Here is a 21,909-nt window from a genome sequence, read left to right as displayed (position 1 = left end):
CTGAGGATGGGAAGACCAGACCATAGCTGTCAACTTTTCCCTTTCCTTGCGAGGAATCCTATTTGGAATAAGGGAATTTCCCTTTTAAAAAGGGAAACGTTGACAGCTATGGACCAGACCTTTGCCAGGAATAGCACAGTAAGTCACCCCACCTTCCTAGTTCTTCCCCTTCGTCCAGTGCATCTATGGCTACCTGAGGACAGGACATACACAATGGAGCAGAAATTATTCCTCCCTCCTTCTAGCATGAGGTAGGAATCCTAGGAAGAAGCCTACTTTGCCACAATAATAATAATAATAATAATAATAATAATAATAATAATAATAATAATAATAATAATTTATTTCTTGTATCCTAACCATCTGACTGGGTTGCCCCAGCCACTCTGGGCGGCTTCCAACAAAGCATCACCATCATCATTTTATTTATACCCCGGCCTTCTAGCTCAGTTTCCACAGTAGCTTTGGGCGGCTTACAGCATAAAAGAGCAGTATGATCAAAAATCCCCCACTGATCATATTGCCTATGTATTATGTCTACGATTGACCTTTTTACACCAAATATATCTGTAGAATAAAGTAAAAACTTAAAAGATTAGGGCTTTTCTGGAAGAAATGTAAAAGAACGCTAGACTCTCCTCTCGAAGACAAAGAATAGCATTTGAATGGCTTGGAGCTCTATCAAGTAGTAGCTGGGAAACGGGCCAAAAGAGTCACTTTCTGTCTCACTCTCTGAGTCATCTAAGAAAAAGGGCCAAGAATCCAGAGGGATCATTTGATCAAGCTAGATATGGAAAGGAAGAAGACAACATGGAGTGAGCCATCAGGACGTAAGGGCCCTCTGAGTCCAATAACAAAGCAGGCTGCAAGGGATTTATAGGATTGGGAGTCCATCACAAGTTCAACCCTGGCATGTCAAGTGCTGAGAGAGAGATGCCTGTTTGTGATCAGTATGCATCCAACTAGCCTTACTGTGCTAGATAGTGACGTATTTTATTGATTTTCTTCTTGTAAACGTGCTATGCTATACTGTGCTCAAACGTCAAAAAACTGACCGGGGGGGGGGGGGAGAGGTAATTATCTAGGATAGTCCATCGTCTCCCAATCACTGAATCACCCCTTTCCCTATATTCTTTGTTCCATAAGCCTTTCCTACTCAACCAGCTCCTACAATCCTTGTCTGCTTTTCACTTTTTCCCCTGAAGTTTTGGCACACCTGCATTCCTACTATCATATTATCTATACAAATGGTCAAGGATTTGCCCTCCTTTCTATTGGAAGCTGCAATAGGATCCACTACCCATCCTTTAGAAAAGCATGAATCTTGTCTGCTTATAGACACAACATGATAAATTGCTTAAATCTCTCCAGTGCGCTCCATGTTCCCTTCCTTCATGAAAGATGCTTACACTCCCCAGTCAGAGAAAGACTGATCAATGCAATTCTTCAAATTAGCTCTCATAACGTGTATTGTAATTCTGATGAAATTATCGCTACACGAGGAAGAAGTGGAGCTCCTTTCCTCGACCATTAATAAGTTAAACAACACCACTCCTACTGCGGATTCTTGGATCCTCCTGAAAACTCCATCCTAGAAATTGCCTATCTGTTCATTTTTGGTGAAAAACGTTATTAATTTAGACTAAGTTCACAACAGATCCTACACATTCCTTACTAGGAAAAATGGGAATAACTTGACTCTTTATTACAAAAGGGCGAAGTAAAAATAATGATTTTTCATTTTTATTGTATTTGTCCAGGGGCAGAGGGAAGAGATCAGATCATCAGGCAAAATCAATCAGAAATATCTATATATTGCTATATTGCTATATATTTTGTCTTTGTTATATATGTTATTAAATTCCTAATTTAATAAAAAAGAAAAGAAAAGAAATATCTGCTGTGTTTTGGAACACACCACTAATCACTAATATGCTGCTTATTACAAGCATGTCACTTTGGGATAACCATCCCTGAAAAATGTATGGCAGTGTGTGCCTTCAGCGACTCAGGCATGGACCTGCTAACCTGTAGGCCCCCTAACCTGGAAAAAAACAGGACATTCAAGCTGATAATTCTCTTAGGTGGCATCTGATTTTCCTGGATACTCCATGCAAAGTAAAAACGAAAGCACTGTTTAGGGCAGTAAGCTCTCTACTGACTTGGAACCCAGCCAAGAGTGCCCATAGTTGTCATCCTTTGGAATTGCATACTAATACAGTGGTACCTCTGGTTACGAACTTAATACGTTCTGGAGGTCCGTTCTTAACCTGAAACTGTTCTTAACCTGAAGCACCACTTTAGCTAATGGGGCCTCCCGCTGCTGCCATGGCACGATTTCTGTTCTCATCCTGAAGCAAAGTTCTTAACCAGAGGTATTATTTCTGGGTTAGCGGAGTCAGTAACCTGAAGCATATGTAACCTGAAGCATATGTAACCGGAGGTACCACTGTACCAAGATGCTGGAAGATGGTACATTTGAGATTTTCACTAACTTACAGGGAAGTTGCATAGATGGTGGTAGTAACAATTAACAGTGCTTTTAAAAAACAACAACATGCATTTGCTGTACCATGATTAAGGAGGTGCTTGTGACTGATCTTTAACAGTACAATGGAGAACGGGAAACACAACTGAACATATTTTCTTCAGAGCATGTGATATTCAGGCTTACAGATCATAACTGCAAATTGCATGGAATACCATGGTAAGCCAATTAAAGTAATGGGATACACTATATGGTTCCCTGAGGTTGCTTAGAAATTCCAACTGGCAGATCTTATAGAGAGTGCATGCAGCTCAACAGCAATCCATCAAAGTTTTACTCTAGTAAAAGAGGAAGGCAATTTGGCCTGATTTTCATTGCACAATGAGACTTGCTTTTGTTAGGTATGGAATCAATATTCACATGCAGCTCTGAGCCACAATACATCATTTTAGGATTTGCAGTGGATTCTTTTAGAATCATATTGCTAGGTTTCTGGTTCAGCCCATGCCATTGCCTATTGGTCCATTTGGATGCATCAAAAAACCACAGCATGACTTGTTTAACACTCTGAATCTGAGCCGACTCATTAACCCTAATTTGTTTCTTTATTAACCCCTTCTCATAGATTATAAATGCAATTTACAATAAAAACATATATAAAAACGAATGCAGCTACATAGCACATGGCTGTGCATTTGTTGTTATAGGGGAAAGTAGGCATATTTAAAATATATGTACCTGTATTTTAGATATTATTGAATATTATCATGGTGAGTTATATAGAAACTAACATAATTCTTGTCCTTTAATCTGTATATGTGGAAGATATTTTTCTGTAGCAATGCAGAAAAAAGGTTGTTTAGTCATGTGGCATTCCCTTCTTTGGCATTCTGATTTAGTGAGTGAAGTAGGAACAATGTGTGGCTAACTTTTAAAAATGCTACAGATTTGCTGTTTAAAAAAATGTTTACATCTTAATAGCTGCTCTTAGCTTTGCTGAGCGTCCTCTTGGATTGCCTTTAATATCCTTAGCTTGGGGAGTGACCACCTTCTTCTGTATTGAGGTCCATCTTGAGTTAGAAGTTCCACTGGACAATTCCTCCACCTCCTCATTCTCTGAAGAATTCTTCTCCACTTGCCTGATCTTCTGCCTGACACTGAGATTGAATTTTTCTGATATATCTATTCCATGAAGAAACCGCTTGATGATACGATCTTCTAACGAATGGAAAGAAATTGCTACAAGTCGCCCCCCTGGTTTTAGAAACTTCTCGGCTGCTTTTAGCCCCGCAAATAGTTCGTGCAGCTCATTGTTGACAAATATGCGCAAGGCTTGGAACGTTTTGGTAGCAACATGCGTTGGTCTGTGAAGCAAGTCTTTTCGAGCATACAAAGCTGTGTCTGGGAAAGCACCTGTTATGATTAAAAGAGAATGAATTAAATGATTACTCTTCAGTAGCAATGAACTCCCAAATGATCCTTCTCTACTCCCCTTTATTTTTACTCTTAGCTATATTAGTGCTAGAATTTGTAAATGTTGATATTTAATGGTACTTTTCAACATTTTAGAAGTCTCGTGGCCAGAAGTTAGCAGCCTCTGAATCCCACAGGTTAATCAAATGTCTTTGGCCAATATAAAAATGCCATCCTTATTTCCATCATTTCTAATCAATGTTAGCGTTACTGGGGCAAACTGAGAAGTGGTCAGAACTGTGAAGATTTGGGGGGGGGGGATTTTCTTAATATATAGAATTAGGAGATATACTAATAACTTTACTGATTCCCACATAGCAATGTCAATAAATAACCATCGTCATCAAAATGTTTTTCTTATATTTCTATACATACATGAGTTAAAAAGGTAAAGGTAAAGGTACCCCTGCCCATACGGGCCAGTCTTGACAGACTCTGGGGTTGTGCGCCCATCTCACTTAAGAGGCCAGGGGCCAGCGCTGTCCGGAGACACTTCCGGGTCACATGGCCAGTGTGACATCGCTGCTCTGGCAAGCCGTTTACCTTCCCGCTGGTAAGCGGTCCCTATTTATCTACTTGCACCCGGAGGTACTTTCGAACTGCTAGGTTGGCAGGCGCTGGGACCGAGCAGCGGGAGCGCACCCCGCAGCAGGGATTCGAACCGCCGACCTTTCGATCAGCAAGTCCTAGGCGCTGAGGCTTTAACCCACAGCGCCACCTGTGTCCCCATACATGAGTTAGAAGGACCTAATTCAATATTTTTTGCCCTACTGGAAGACTGAACTCATCAGGCTGTTAGGCAGCCTCCTCTGTCCTATCTGGCATCCTACAGAGTCCATTCAGTGTCAGCTGATGTTCAAGTTTTCTTATGTATGAATATGGAGAATTAGTATCACAATCTATTCGGAAGTGAAATATAAACATATATTCTGTTTGCATACAAATATTTTCCCCTAAATACTACCACATTTATCTTTGTTCATCTTTAAACTATGACTTGCTTCCCATCATCATGGTTCAATTGACAAAAAATCAGTCATTTTGATTTGTCTAAACTGACAAGTATAGTAACATTTTCAAAATCTAGATTCAGGTAGGTAGCCGTGTTGGTCTGACACAGTCGAAATAAAATAAAATAAATAAATAAATAAATAAATAAAAAATTGCCCAGTAGCACCTTAGAGACCAACTAAGTTTGTTCTGGGTATAAGCTTTTGTGTGCATGCACACTTCTTCAGATACACTGAAACAGAAGTCACCAGACCCTTATATATAGTGGGAGGGTGGGGTGGGATTTTTCTCAGAAGGGTAGTAGGAGATGGGTGATTGACTCAATGGGTATGGTAAACCTGTGGACGACTGTTAACGACTGCAATTAGTCCTACAGGAAAAAGCAAGGGATAGTATGCAGATGACTAAACACTGCTTCAGCACGTGTAGTGAGACAAGAATCCAATATATCTATTCAGACCAGGTCATTCGTCAACAGGTGTGCATGCACACGATGGCTTATACCCAGAACAAACTTAAGTTGGTCTCTAAGGTGCTACTGGACAATTTTTAAATTTTCAATATCTGTGAGGCAAAAGATTTAGGACCCATATTGCATCAGGCTGTGGCAATCCAAGTTTTTGCACTGCAATAGTGTATTAATTTCAATAATAATAATGTCATGTTTGGATGTAAGAGAAAACATAGCAAGTACTCCCTGCTAGCACTCCCTGCTCTTCTCACTGCTATTCATCTAATTCCAGTTGCTGCAACATTTGAATCTGCTTCCTACATTGTTCTGCCACATTGCCTGTTAAGCATCCACACTGGCGCCTCAATCTTTGGAACCAGCAGGGCTGCAGCATGGCTGCTTGAAATGCAGTCTAACCAACCCATAATGGAAGCAGACTTGAACATCACTGCAGCTGTAAAGCCACAATCCCGCAGAAACCAATTCCAATGGCAGCCATGAATCTGAAATAATGTTTAAATTGGTTAAAGGAGCTATAAAATGATGTCCCCTGATCCACGGGTTACGTATTCACCAAAGGTGGTGGCTGTAATCCAGCAGAGCAAATGAACCACATCTGCACAGAGGGATTGCTTTCTTCTTCTTTTTTGGCAAAGCAACCCATCCCACCCACCACATCACACACCACTTTGAAATCAGGGGAATGATGGATCTTCAGTCACTCTGCCTTCCAGACTATCCTCTCTGCCCCTTTGGCTCCACAGAATGGATCCTAGGCATTTACATGAAAGCATGTATTGTCATCTTCCACTTGCCTACATGTTAAAAGCAAATGGAAGAATCAGCTAGGAAGGTTTTTTTTGTTAACACATATTATTTATGATCTTGGATGTATTTATGGCATCCAGTCTCTTATTTTATGTACTTGGATAGAATAAAGAAACAGACAAAAGGAAAATTCAGCACACTGTGTATAGAAGGCCGACACCTGAGCCAAGCAAAGAGATCTGGGAAAAAAGATATATGGCAAGACATATGTCTCCTTATGTCCAATAAATCTAAAAATATACCTTCATTTATAGGTTAAATCCTTCATCTTAATGAAAAAAGCAATTCTTCCATATACTGTAAAGCTCACTGTGGTAAGCACTTAAATGAGTAACTATAAACAGTATCAGTGTGGTCAATGCTCTTACGGTATTCTTTGATAAAGATGAAACAATGTGCTTAAAACCTGAATACGAAGGGAAATCTCTCCTTTGTGCACATCCCTTGTTCCTTAAGAAGAAAATTGTGAAGTCATGCCCTCACAAGCAAGGAACCACTCCTGGGTCTCTCTCTACTTGTGGCCTCCCTAGAAACATCCAGCTGACTACTCATGTAAACTACTCATGTAAACAGAATACTAAACTAGATGGATCCTTGTTTTGATCCATCAGGGGTCTTATGCATTTTGCCTGGCTTGGCAATTCCCATAGGGAAGAAATTGCTTCCTCTCACCTCCTCTGGGGCAGCCTAGTTCATATCAAACCTATCCATTCTGAAGGAAATCAGCCCTGAGTGCTCACTGGAAGGACAGATCCTGAAGCCGAGGCTCCAATACTTTGGCCAGATCATGAGAAGAGAAGATTCCCTGGAAAAGACTCTGGTGATGGGAAAGATTGAGGGCACAAGGAGAAGGGGACGACAGAGGACGAGATGGTTGGACAGTGTTCTTGAAGCTACTAACATGAGTTTGAACAAACTGCGGGAGGCAGTGGAAGACAGGAGTGCCTGGTGTGCTCTGGTCCATGGGCTCACAAAGAGTTGGACATGACTAAATGACTAAACAATAACAACAAAGTTAACATTACCTCTTATCAAGAACATAATCAGTATTGAATTTCATCTGCCTTTAAATTTGAATTACTGAACTGGCAGGTCCAACAACAGATAAAACATCTACAAGGAAAGAACATGCTCTATATCTTGGATCCAGAATAGCTGTTCTACAAATGGTTGTCACTGAAGCTTTTCCGCAGCTACTTGAGCAATGCATGTCCCATGGTGGTCTGCAGAGCTGATGGGGATGACATCTAGATTAGCCACCCTGAGCAAGCAAATGAAAAGGTACAATTTATTCTTATGAACGAACAGAGTGACTGTGGCAGAAAGCTCATGAAAAATTAGATCTTTCTCAGGTAGTCATCTGGACCATCAAGGACGAGATGATGACCACTCGATGGCTTGGTGTTACCAATCTACCAGGCGCTTAGTGGATTGAACAGCTCATGCTTGTTTCAACTTAAACACCAGAGCTTAGGAAGAGTCCATAGAAGTACCTTTCACATTGTCTTGTTTAGTTTTGTTGGATATTTCTCAATATTTATGTAGCCTGGGGAGGTATACAAAAGAAGCTGATCATGTGCATACTCAACCCTTGTCCTTCCAAGTTTTCATGAACAGCTAGAGGCAGACTAGCTGAGTGAGTGGGAAGGGTGCTTAATGATGTGGTTCCTGTAAACTTAAAACAGGCTTCTTCAAACACTTCTGAAGCAGCTCCCTCTTGGTTCTACCATGTAGGATAAATTCCAGCTGGACTCAAACATTCCATCCCTGAGAAAGGTGCTGAGGTTTTAGGAGGCCTATCTATATTTAAAGCCCTAAACGGCCTCGGTCCAGTATATCTGAAGGAGCGTCTCCTCCCCCATTGTTCTGCCCGGACACTGAGGTCTAGCTCCGAGGGCCTTTTGGCGGTTCCCTCACTGCGAGAGGCCAAGTTACAGGGAACCAGGCAGAGGGCCTTCTCGGTAGTGGCGCCCGCCCTGTGGAACGCCCTCCCATCAGATGTCAAAGCAATAAACATCTACCTGACATTCAGAAGACATCTGAAGGCAGCCCTGTTCAGGGAAGTTTTTCTATACTTAGGCCTAATATTGGAATGGAAACAGCCCCAGTCTCAATGACTGATGACCTTTGCCAAGAAGTACATACCTATCAGTTGTACTAGATCTGTCAGCAGCTTTAAATACCATGATATCCATCTGAATTGCTTAGCAAAAGTGGGACTTTGCTTTAAAATATTATTCAGGTCCGGGACAGTTGACTGCAAAAGGTGGTGGTGGGAGAACTCTTCTCAACACATTACCCATTGGCCTCTGGCTTCCCCTCAGGGTTCCATCTTACATGAAACCATTCAGAGATTTAGAGAAAAGTGTCACCTATATGCAGATGATGCACAGTTCTCTCTTCTTTCCATCTATAGATACTATTGCCATTGTAAATAAGTGCCCGGGACAGTAATGGACTGGATGTGGGCTACCAAACTGAAGCCTAGTCTAGACAAGACAGGTCTCATGGGTCCATAAGACTGTTGATCCATGATTTAATTAGTGTTTGTTGGGATTTTACTTCCCTTAAGAACACAAAATGTTCTCAATAGAATGCTTTTGCTCACCTTAGGTTGCTGCACCAAATATTCCCATTCCTGGAGATTGTAGATTGGCTATGGGAATATCTTTCTTAGTTACATCATATCTAGACTACTGGAATGCAGCCTATCTAGGTTGCCTTTGAAAAAATATCCATAAACTTAAAACTGGTCCAGGATATGACAGCCGCATTTGTTAATGGGAGCTACCTATCACAAGGATCTGCACTGGCTTCTAGTTTGTTTCGGTCCCCAATTCAAAATTATATTAATGACATGTAAAGCCATGTTATGATTTGGGCCAGTATATCCGAAGAACTACTTTTTCTTGTATGAACCTACTAGCTTTATTAAGATCATCATCATAGGTTCTCATATCCTATACATATTATCCTTCTGACTCTGACCAGGGAGACCTCATTGTAGTCATGCCAAGGTTCCAGAATTCCCTTCCTAGGAAACCTTGTCTTGGCATTTTGGTGGCTGGCAAAGATCATCCTTCTTAGAAAAGCCTCTGGCTAAGATGCTTTTTATGCTACAAAGATGTAGTGTCGGTTGTAATCATCATCTGCTGCTGCTTTTACAAGGACGTTTTTATAGATTATGCTTTAGCTCACTGTTTTATGCCCCTTAAGTTTTGTAATGTTTGTTTAATGTTTCATTGTTTTAATAATGATGTTGTAAGCTGTCTTGACTATTCTTAGGAAAAGTAGGTACAAAAATTTTAAATAAATATGTTTATCTCTGCTGGGGTCTGCCAGGAGAAAAAACAACAGAAAGAATTTAGTAGTGTATTCCTTCTATCCTCTTTTAATTGGACTAGCCCAGCCAGGAAGAGATGTATGTTATTTCATTCTTAATCATTTAAACGAAGGAACATTTGTGGATCCGGGGGGGTGGGGGGGAATCCATCATGTTCTGACCTTTCCACAAAAAAGAATTGCCAATGGAAGAAAAATCTTGCTTGGTAACAGGCTTTACTACGGATAATAATAGAACAAAATTTGTATGGGAAGCATGCAAAATAGATTTCATTCATAAAAAAAAACCATGCTTCTGGCAAGATGAATGATTTAAAATCCCAAGGAGAGAAATTATCTTTTTTTAGTTTTGGGATACCCTGATGTTGCTTACACTATTGAAAATCTAATAGATTCACATGTTAAAATGCATTGAAACTTTAAGCTTCAGAATGAAATTAGCAACGTGCAGTGCCTGCCAATGGGCAGCATTCAAGTCCCCTGTGAGACAGAGTGTGTGGCAGACTTCAAAAATTAATTCTGAGCGGGCACCTGTTTACAGGAATTTCCTGTTGGATCTGAATCACATTTAATAAGTTTCAATGACGCAGCTTATGTCCTTTTGTCTAGGCTTTCTTAATAAATGTGGATGTATATCATATATCCATCTGAAACGCAAGCAATATTACATATTTCAAGACATTAGTTAAGTGTCTGTGAACTTGGATAGATCTGGATAAACTAGATTTACCTACCAAGATTCTTTTTAATTGCCTTTTTGGCCCATAAACTTATGTTCTCATCAAGAGAATCTTAAAGGCTTACATAATCTTACTTGTCTGTGAACAAGTCACAAATCTAAATGAAAGCAAGTGGAAAAAAGTCACGAAAGCTATCAGGTAACAAGGAACACCAGCCACCAAAAGGAAAGATCAGAAGGAGGGAAGAACAGGGCCAGTCCTACCATTAGGCGGAGTGAGACAATTGCCTCAGGCAGCAGTTACTAGGGGGAAATGGTGGTTGCCCGCCACCCTCTGGTCACTCCTCCTGAGCCCCCTGGCCATTTCCCTCTGTCACTGTGGCATCATACACCCCTAAAATAGCCTGCTGCACTCAGATATACTGGCAGACATATTTCATTGTCAGAAGTGAAGTAAGATTCAACTGCTAGTCCAGTCAGCTTCTGTACATGGAATGGCCCTGGGGAAGAATACAATAGGTACACTGAGATGTCCAAACATTTTGTATCATTAGACAACACCTAGACGTTAGTAGATGCATCAGGGCTCATGACTACGACTTGCAAATGAGTAAGATAAAAGACTGTGTCACTAGTCCAGCACAGTAGTTTAGTAGTGACTACTACCCATCTTATATAATCTGACTAATGCTTACAAAGGGACGACCTTCCCTTCCACAGGAACAAAGAAAAACAAAATGCAAAACAACTGAGCAACAGCAATAAAGATAAAAAAAATCCTGGAGGGCCTGCAGTGCCGAGATTTCTGACTTTGTAAAAGGCCCATCTGCCCTTGTTTTCGATGTAGGTTTGGAGTGCTGTCACACCTCGCCCTTACTGTACTGCCCAAAGTGGCGGCAGCACCACACAGACAGAGGGGGCCTGGCAACTCATAACATCTGGGATTGACTACTAGCACGCACTGTATAGGGGGCTGCTCCTGAAGACCTGTCAGAGCCTTCAGTTGATTCAAAAATAAAAATGCATTTGCTCGGCAGCGGAGTGGCATGGGTTATGTGAAACAATCTCGTCCCAATTCTGAAATGACGTCAATGAATTCCTGTGTGTTTGAGTGCAATTCAGAGTGCTGGCGTTTACCTAGATAGCCCTATATTTGGGAGAAAGATTTCTCAAGCCCTGTTTGTGCATTGAATGTACAGTGGTACCTCGGGTTACATGCACTTCAGGTTACATACGCTTCAGGTTACAGACTCCCCTAACCCAGAAATATTACCTCGGGGTAAGAACTTTGCTTCAGGATGAGAACAGAAATTGTGGTCTGGCGGCGCGGCAGCAGCAGGAGGTCCCACTAGCTAAAGTGGTGCTTCAGGTTAAGAACCACTTCAGGTTAAGAACGGACCTCCGGAACGAATAAAGTACTTAACCCGAGATACCACTGTATATGGTAGGATTCTTCACTGAGTCCTCCTGCTTGGGGAGTAACTGGAATGCTCCCTCCCTTCCTTCACAATGCCTGATGCCTACAGCCCTTACCTCTCAGGGACAGGTAAAAACTTTTTATCCAACCAGGCATTTTATAATTCTGTATACAGTTGTATCTTGGTTGTCAAACACCCTGGAACTCACGACGTTTTGGCTCCCAAACGCTGCAAACCCAAAAGTGATTGTTCTGGTTTGCAAACGTTCTTTTGGAACCCGAACGTCCAGTGGGGCCAATTAGAAGCTGCAATTTGGTTTCCGAACGTTTTGGTAGTTGAACGGACTTCCGGAGCAGATTCTGTTCGACTTCCAAGGTATGACCGTATTGCTGTTTTCAGTACTGGAACTTTACTGCAATTGTTTTACCTTCTCTGTGCAGTCTTTAGCTTTTGCAGTTATGTATGTGTGCGTGGGTTTCTACTGTCATTTTTTCAAAGCCACTTCAAACAATTCTGAAAAGGTGTCGTACAAATCTATTTAATAATAATACACAGCAACAGCACAGGTCTTTCCATAAGCCCTTTGAATGTAAAGTTGAGTTAAAGTTTTACAAGAGAGTTTGCTTCATGTATAAGCACAGAACCAAGTATTAAAAGTTTAAGGGACAAGTCACCTCCTATTCTGCGATAAATGATCAACCAGCAGATGGCAATGTCCATTCTTCAGTAGCTTTGGATTGCTCAAGTTCCTATAGTCTCTGCACCTTGACAGCCAATAAAAGGTTTACTCTAGGCATCATCCCTGCCATTTCATCACAGCTAGCTCCTCAGACCATTGTTGGGGCAAACATAACCCATCAAGGGTAACTGTAAAGGTATTTGTCTGGACAGGTACTTTGCGCTCTGAGAATGCAGGTTGCTGACTGGGAAGAGGAAATGTATTTTATGTATTACATTTATATTTCAATGCAAAACCTTTAGAATGCCCTCAGTGTAAAGTGGCATATATCCAAAGTATTTTGCAAATGGCCCTTGCTCTGTATTGTCCTGCCCCAGGGATGATGAAAAGGTTCAGAAAATGTTTTAGCTATCTGGCCAAAAAGTTTGATCTTATGCTGGTGGAACTTTTTCCTGCTTCTTTGCAGAGAATTTATTTATATTGACAATTTATATACTGCTGAACTACAGTTGTCACTAAGTGGTGTACCCAGTACAGACAAAAAATAAATTAAAACTATAAAATCGCAATACAGTTAAAATGCCTACTGGAATAAAAAAATAGGCACTTGAAGTTCAACAGGATGAGGCCCATAATAGCTCAATGCACAGCTCCTAATGGGTACCAGTTGTGCATTTGAGCCATCGGAGACCACTAACAATGACTCCTCCAAAGACCTTAATGACCAGGCAGAATAACATATCAAAGGGGAGAGGTAAACGTTACAGTTTACCAGGATGGTTTGAACACATTACAATTGAAATTTATGAAGTCTCTATGGCCATTCCTTAAACGGTGGATGAGTTATAGTAAGGGTAGCACTTCAAACATGGCCCCTGTAAAATTTAAGAGGTCTTTTACTGAATCTTGTGAATCATTGTTCTTGCTGTATCAGAGTTGTCACAGTCATGTAACTGTGGACTTAGGGAAAGGCTTAAAGGCAATCTATACTGTCTGACAGATCATCTATACCAAGCATCCTCAAAATTTAACAATTCTAATTACTCACTTTGGTTTGCTCACTGCAATGTGTAACCTTCCAGATAAAACTGTATTGACCACCTGATAGAAACTACAGCGAAGAACTTCTATCCTGGGATACAAAGACAAAACAGCTTTCTCTAGGAGCCAAAGGGCAGTGGCATACATGTGCGGTGTGCAAAAAATCTACCATTGGCACCTTCACTTACAAGAACCTGAACTAGCACAGGTGAGAAAGTTACTGCCAGAAACCCTAGAAAGCTGTTGCCAGTCAGTGTAGACTGGGCTTGATGGATCAATGGTCTGATTCAGTAAAAAGCAGCTTTATATATTCATTCACAACACTCCTAGGAACATGATGATGGCTGTATTTAGCAAACTGTCACGTGTTCATTTGATGCCTTCTTTGGCTAAATGATACAAAAATGAGAGTGTTCACTCACTCAACTCATTAAGAACTTGCACAGTGAAATAGCTGAAAGATGGCATTGTTGTGTACTGCACGTTCTCCATGCACCCAGATAGAGGCAGGAATCACTGTTTGCTCAAGAATCCATAAGAAATGGACCACAACTTATTTGGAAGCTGTTTTTTAGCTGAAGTTTTCAGAAAGTCTTATAGAGTAAATTAAAAAATCAGCATAAATGAGAAGTTAATTTTTAAAAAATGCAGCAAGATGTTAAAAAACAAAAAAGTCTTGGTTAAAGGTTTTTCATGTGGCACCATGAAAAACAAAGATGGCTCCAGGCAAACCTCTCTGGGAAAATAACTCCAAGGCAAGGTACCAGAACTGAAAAGGACTTGTCTTTCATCAACAGCCACTTTACTTAAGATAGTGGGGGGACTTTGAATAAGTACTCTGAGACCCACCTTAAAAGTCCAGGCAGATTTAAGGAGGATCAGATGGCCCTTTAGAAATCTGGAAGGTTTCTGGAAACAGCTGCCAAGATTGTATGCCTCAATAAGCCCTCCCCAATTCACCTTGTTAGCATCGGTGAAATATTTCATTACTCTGAGCAGTACCTGTCAACCTAGCAGTTTGAAAGCACACTAGTGCAAGTAGATAAATAGGCATCACTGTGGTGGGAAGGTAAATGGCGTTTCCGTGTGCTCTGGTTTCCGCCACGGTGTTCTGTTGTGCCAGAAGCGGTTCAGTCATGCTGGTCACATGACCTAGAAAGCTGTCTGTGCACAAATGCCGGCTCCCTCAGTCTGAAAAACAAGATGAGTGTCGAATCTCCATAGTCACTTTTGACTGGATTTAATTGTCCAGGGGTCCGTTACTTCTTAAAATCAATAATGTCTACCTGTGTGTGCAATGGAAATCCACTTGGGCAACAGGATTTCTGTTTTCTCCCCTCTCCAGCCTCTCATACCCCCTCCCCCCAAATCTGCTCTGCTGGGTCATCCAATCCTTCAGGGTATATTTTTGGGTGTGCAGATCGCTGCAGTGGGGAGCAGAAAATGGGGAAGACTCCGTGATTATGCCATGTTGGACCGCACCCTATTTCTACCGAAAAGAGAAATCAGTTAGTAGACCGTTATTTTACTAGGTGGGCAATTGCTTCTTCTTCCTTCACAACTACATCCAATTGTGTGAAATTAAGACAGAAGCTTTGTTGTTTCAGGTAACTGAACGCTTCTCAACAATAGTGATAAAACAGATCCTTTGTTTTTGTCATCCAGGGTTTCACCTTGGTAGGCAAAATTAAAAACGTCTTCATGTAAAGTCTATTATTAAACTAATCAGCATCCAACAATATAAAAAAGATAGAGCATATGGAAAAATAGCTGACATCAGAGCAGGATAGACAGGATTAGATCTTGCATGATTTCAAGTACAAATAGATCCCTCTGGGACTTAGTGGATTAATATTTTCTCTCTCTCAGACACTGCTTGGAATTAATGAGGGTACCTGCAACAATGCTGGCAAGCTGCTGAGTCCTGGTGATGGGGTAGATGCTGCGTGCCTGAACAACTGCTGAAGCTATTTTCTTGGCGTGCCTCTCCTCCCCGTATGTTCTCAGGATGGACGCAAGTGCCTGTTGATCTAAAGCATTCACAACATCAGCAGCGGTGGGCATGTCAGGATACCTACGCACAAGAACAGCCAATTAGTTCACTGACGTCAGCTTTCATTGACAAGGGGTGAAGCTTCACAGCATTGAGACATAAAGTCAAACACACATTCACTGCATGCAAGTGCTTCTGAGATTTCTCAATAAGAGGCAGAGATCATTTTAAAGCAGAAATAGCTCCTATCTTGTAAATCACCTCTTATTAATTCACATGGAGGCTTTCTCCCTCCAACCCTACCTCCTAACATTAATTAGCTATAAAGAGTAGTTGAGATGCCTTTTATCATAAACTTTAACATTATAGCAGTAGCTCAAATAAAATTCGAAAGACAAAACACTGCTAAGGCTGCCTTGGCTTGTATAATGCCAGGAGATGAACTCATTTTACAAGCAGATATTTTTCCAAGACATCACATTGCTTGATCTATTTCCTGATAAAAAAAAAGAGAACCTTAATCTCTGTGACCTTTTCCCTCACATCTGGTGTTATGAAAAATGATCTTCTGTGAGGTATTTAATGATCACTTAAAGGTCTCTCAATTCAAAAATGGTCTCTCTTTTAGAAGAAAGGTAGTAGAAATGATCAGCCTGGATAACACTCCCAGAACATAAGGGAGAAACCAGCATTTCTTTCATTTGCCTTTTTGGAATGATGTGAGGGATTTTATGTACCAGCAGCAGCAGAGACTGATTCAGAGTCCTGTGTGCACATCACAGGCAAGGGATTTTGTTATAAACATTAGACCACCCAAATCCACAAGTAGCAGTACAATCAGGTTGTACCATAGTACAAACTTAAGCGAGATTTATTGACCTGAACCAATGTGACAATTCAGACACCAGAAAAATGTTGTGAGGCAAAGAAGTTTGTGTGCTTTAAGATTTCCCCCCAGCACTGTTCCAAGATGCAGGGGGTGGGGAGGATCTTCAGAATTATAGATCTCCCAGAAACTGCAAAGTAGGAGACCACTGAATCAAAAATTATTATTTGTATTGCTTCTTTATTTGGATTATTTAATTTTACGCCATTAAAAAAAAAACCAAGCACACACACACTGTTATGAAATTTCAACAGGACTAAAGCATATTTCTTTCTTTCTTTTGGCGGTCAGGGGTTGATTGTGCTTTGAGTGACAGGAAATCTGTCAAGCCCCTTAGCAATCTCATTTAATGGTTAATCATTCTTAAGAGAAATATACATGACTGATTTCAAGTGTAATTTATACGGATCTTGGCTTAGGTTATGCTTTTCCTGGCTATATTAATTTGCATTTTTAATACCACGGACACTCTGCTGATTTTTATATACAGAGCTTCTGGAAATATTTTTTGACTAAAATTTTTAAAGTGGTCTCTAATGTATTCATTCATTCTACCTGCTCTATCAATCTGTGCATCAGACACCAAAGTTCTGCCAGTTCTGAAGCCATCGGAATTGTACTAGCTCATTGCCATTGTAAACTATAGATGTTCCACTTGGCTCATCTAACAGTAGGCTCAATGCAATACTGATTCTAGAATACTTTTTAATGAAGTGTATTTATCGTTGAAGACACTTGGCAGGTTATACACAGCTGCTATACATTCAGTAAAATGTACAGCCACACAACGTAATACTCCAGTTTTCCACACTGACACTAGTAGGCAACAGTTATCTATGTGGGGCCATTTCATAATGGGCAATGCCTTGAAGTCAGTTTTAATTCAGAAGCTTAAGGAGTTTTTGTTTTTATTGTTTACAATTCCAAGAAACCACCTGGAAGAAAAGCATAATTGATCTAACCAAAAGGATAAGAAAGATGCTTATATAAGAATTGCCTCATTGGTCATACTCCAGCGAATCTTTTACATACATTTCAGTTCTGTGTTCCATATGGTTTGCTGTTGCTGTCATCAACCATAGTTTCTATTTTAAATGCCATACTTAAAATCCATGCATTTGCAAACATTTGTAACAAGCCAATAAGCAAAACAAACACTGGCACTAAGGCCTACACACTGAACATTAGAAAAAGTATTCTACCATGGGGGGCGGGGAGATGATTTATGGTGTATAGGCCGAGGTAAATATGGGGATTTGATCACAGCTCTGCAACATGAAAAGGAAATTAAATTCAGCATGCTAGTGAAAAATTGATTTCTTGTTGAAGAAAGAAATGTTTTATCAATATGTACCTGCCACCATCCATCCTCATGTCCAAAGGACCATCTTTTCTTAGGGAAAAACCTCTTTCTGGAGTATCAAGTTGCATCGAAGAGCAACCAGCATCCAAAAGGACTCCATCCAGACTCCCTGGCTGCACTCCAGCCAAGGTTAACAAGGCTTCTGCTTGACTAAACTGTCCAAGAAGAGCTTGGATTTGTTGCCTACAAGAAAAAAAAGAAGAGAAAATAATATATATATAGTTAGCAGAAGGACAGCGATGTTTAACTTAATTTCCTCCTGGATCCCTATGCATATAATCAGCAACTCCTTCATCCGAAGTCAGCAGAACTGTGACTGGGATGTCTATTCTCATTGCAATCTGGTATGCTTACTTGGATAAGAACCTAACAGAAGTTCAAAAACTGTTTAAGTCTTTGTTCTACCAATGAAAAAATTAAAATGCAAACTAGTGCCCTATGATATAAAACATGGGTATGCAAACTAAGGCCTGGGGGCCAGATCCGGACCAATCGCCTTCTAAATCCGGCCCGTGGACGGTCTGGGAATCAGCATGTTTTTACATGAGTAGAATGTGTGCTTTTATTTAAAATGCATCTCTGGGTTATTTGTGGGGCATAGGAATTCGTTCATTTCTCTCTCTTCAAAATATAGTCCGTCCGCCCCACACACAAGGTCTGAGGGACAGTGGACTGGCCCCCTGCTGAAAAAGTTTGCTAACTCCTAATATAAAATATTAGATAGTCCCATGGCCTGCAAGAAGATCAAACCTATCCATTCTTAAGGAAATCAGCCCTGAGTGCTCACTGGAAGGACAGATCATGAAGCTGAGGCTCCAATACTTTGGCCACCTCATGAGAAGAGAAGACTCCCTGGAAAAGACCCAGATGTTATGAAAGATAGAGGGCACAAGGAGAAGGGGACGGCAGAGGACGAGATGGTTGGATAGTGTTCTCGAAGCTACCAGCATGTGTTTGACCAAACTGCAGGAGGCAGTGGAAGACAGAAGTGCCTGGCATGCTCTGGTCCATGGGGTCACGAAGAGTCAGACACGACTAAACAACAACAATATAAAATAAGACCACAGATGGCTGCTTTATGTGTCAAAATACATGGGTGTGTAACTTTTTTTTAGTTCTAAAAAAGGAAATTAAACTCAGAGTTGCTGTTTGATATCTTAAATACACCCTGTTGCTTTATTCAAAGCACAGCTCTTGCAACATCAAGAGAAACAGTGATTGTCCCAAGCGAACACATTGCTTCCTCAACTGGTGCACACATTTTGTCAAGATCACCAAGGTGAATGAAATAACTCCCAGAGGTACACAATGAACCTAACCACCAAAGGTCTACTCATAAATTAACAGCCTTGCTACTGCTGCCAGATCAATACCTGAATGAGACTACGTGGAGGCATTTTTCAACCAGTTAATTGAGAAGTTGGGTGTGTGGGAAGGAAATTGGATTGAATGATGTGGTGTTCAGGGGCCTGTCAGAATGTGTCAGGGGGTACAAGTGTCAATTAGGGATGGACAAGCAAGTGAAAGGTATGTCCAACAGAAATAGAGCACAACTTTTCATTCTCAAGGTGTCTTGTTATCATTTCCCATTTATTTAGTTTAAAAAGACTATGTTCCACCCCACACAGAGGAAAACTAGTCTGATCTGTGTCTGGTTAAGAAAATCTGATGACATCTAAGCTCTAAAGAAATAAAATGGATGTGCAGCAATTCAAGGTCCTTAGCACATTATTATTTTTCCATAATTCACCCTTTTCCCCAGAAGACTCATAAAATCCTTGAGTAGTAGTATTTCTACTTTTCAACTGGGAAACTGTATGAGACAAAGGATGCAATTTTAAGTGAGCTGTCCAAGGATGAATAGTAATGATGATAAAATTGGACTGGCATTTAGGAAATTCACAACCCAAGGGTTTATAACTTCAAACATTGACTTTATCATAACCATCTTAGATATCCACACACACACACACAGACAATTTTTTTGGCCCTCGCCACTTTCCCCCTCCATTTTGCATAGCATCCACACTTGAATGGCCTTCTAACTATTATCTGAAATATTCAACTGATTCTTTTGCATTCCTTTCCTTTGCCTTTGTTCCTAATTCCTTTGCATTAGGGCTTCTTCATTTTAAAGAAATATTTTAAACAAATTGCTGTTAAAATGTTGGTTGCTCCCGCTTTAACTGCCTGTTGTGTAAAAGCCACAGAAATAAAGTGGGGACGGGGACAGGTCTTTGCACCTACAATCACTTTCACAGCTATTGTTCGGCACTTCATAGCAAGGGTAGGTAATTCCCAAATCACAGCATTCTATTCATGTCACTTGCTGCTTAATCTTAGCAGTTAACTGCCGCCTGCCAACACTAGCAACCCAAAGTGTTTCGCTTAATGTAAGGAACATGCCAAAAGTCAATGCTTTCGAAAAGAAGCTTATTTCCAAACTTCAAACAGAAAGGTCTATTTACAGATTCAGCTTTTTTCCGTGAGATAGTTAACATGTATGCCTACAAGTGACAATTTGCATGGACACTCGCTTGGAAAGGGGCTCAGTCAACTGTTATACAGCAATTACTCTCAAAAGCTAGCAATTCAGGATGGGTTTGAACAGGGCCAAAACTTCTACAGCCATTGACTTTCTGACAGAGCAGCTCCAATTATTATTTTTATTGAATAAAGACCAAGCCCTTGGGGGCGGGGCGGCGAATGTTTTTAAAAATTGGGAGGAGAAACTGGCATAGAAAGAAAGCTAAGAGTACATGGTTTGGGTTTTTTTTTGGGGGGGGGGAGTCCCATTGACTGCAAGAAGATCAAACCTCTCCATTCTTAAGGAAATCAGCCCTGAGTGCTCACTGGAATGATAGATCCTGAAGCTGAGACTCCAATACTTTGGCCACCTCATGAGAAGAGAAGACTCCCTGAAAAATACCATGATGTTGGGAAAATGGAGGGCACAAGGAGAAGGGGACGACAGAGGACGAGATGGTTGGACAGTGTTCTCAAAGCTACCAGCATGAGTCTGACCAAACTGCGGGAGGCAGTGGAAGACAGAAGTGCCTGGCGTGCTCTGGTCCATGGGGTCACGAAGAGTCGGACACGACTAAACAACAACAAATGGGGGAAAAGCAACTGGGCTGATTTTCAGTGATGCATGTGTGTGTGTGTGTGTGTGTGTGTGTCTGTGTGTAGGGGGTTTGTCTTCTAGTGATAGTGCACAAGCAACCAGCCACTTATTTCTGGATAAATGGTGTCAGTAGGGGATGATTTGCAGAGAACTGAGGGGGAGTTAACCCTTTCTTCCCTGCCCAATGTTTTCTCCTCAGCCAGTTTTAAACCCATGTCTGTGATGGGGCTAGAATCTAAATTGTGCAAAATTATTTGGGAAGGCTATATTGCAAAGCAAATAATTAAAAAAGTGTTAGGGAGGGACAGGCCCACCACTTCCCAACTGCAATTGCCCCTTCTTCACCCCAAAGCAGCAGCCATTCCAGTTTAATGTTATAATGGGGCCCTCATAACTTGTAGTTCTAGCACCAGAGAAACACTCAAGTGGAATGTTCCTCTAGGTGCATTCACTTCCATTGGTTTTCCATTGTTACTGATGTTCACAGAAGAAGGTATTAACAGACACCAGAAAACATGGTCTTTAGATTCAGCATTGTTAAGGGAACATTGAAAGAAGGTTCAAGAGAATTCTCATCCAGGCTTGTCAGAACTCAGTTCAAGTAGCCAATAGAAAAGAGACTTAACCAAAACATTGCTTGATACTATGGATATGGGGATGACCAGAAAGAGAACTGTATTTAGGACACCCTGGGATACTATTCAAGGTACCAAGTAATCCAGCTGTTTCAGTCACTACTGCTGAGCTTTTAAGCTGTCAGCTGGAACAGATCTGGTTGCAGACGTTAAGTTTCCCATTTATCTGGGAAACTTTCAGGGAAGCTGCATTGACTTCTTGAACAAAACTACAGCTTTCTTGGGCAATTTTTTTAAAATCTCAAGAGCTCTCTGTGTGTGTGTGTGTGTGTGTGTGTGAGAGAGAGAGAGAGAGAGAGAGAGAGGGGGGAGATTGAGAGATTTGGACAGAAAGACACACATCAGTACCTCCCCTGCCCCACTTTGCTACCCAGCATCGAAAGTGTTTGTTTTTATATAGGGCATTTTTGCGCTGGTGTTATGCCATAAACACCAGCTGAAAGATTTCTGGTGACAACATATAGACCTGATGCTAGCAACCCAAAGCAACTAATAGTC

General features: G+C 41.0%; 1 protein-coding gene across 6 annotated transcripts in view; it reads right to left on the bottom strand.

Moving 5' to 3' along the window:
* Positions 1-3,043: 3,043 nt before the first annotated feature.
* METTL15 (methyltransferase 15, mitochondrial 12S rRNA N4-cytidine) overlaps positions 3,044-21,909 on the bottom strand; it is an 83,926-nt gene continuing 65,060 nt past the window's right edge. For all 6 annotated transcript variants that reach the window (XM_081883009.1, XM_081883007.1, XM_081883008.1 and 3 more), the window contains 3 exons: positions 17,644-17,835; positions 15,306-15,484; positions 3,044-3,901 (listed from right to left, as the gene is read on the bottom strand). In XM_081883009.1, coding sequence (XP_081739135.1) covers positions 3,456-3,901; positions 15,306-15,484; positions 17,644-17,835 — 817 coding nt within the window. In that variant the 3' untranslated portion in view covers positions 3,044-3,455. The remainder of the gene's footprint in view (positions 3,902-15,305; positions 15,485-17,643; positions 17,836-21,909) is intronic.

This window comes from Podarcis melisellensis (genome assembly GCF_964234715.1).
Source record: "Podarcis melisellensis genome assembly, chromosome: 1".
Lineage (NCBI taxonomy): Eukaryota > Metazoa > Chordata > Lepidosauria > Squamata > Lacertidae > Podarcis > Podarcis melisellensis.
This window is presented reverse-complemented; position numbering and strand designations above follow the sequence as displayed.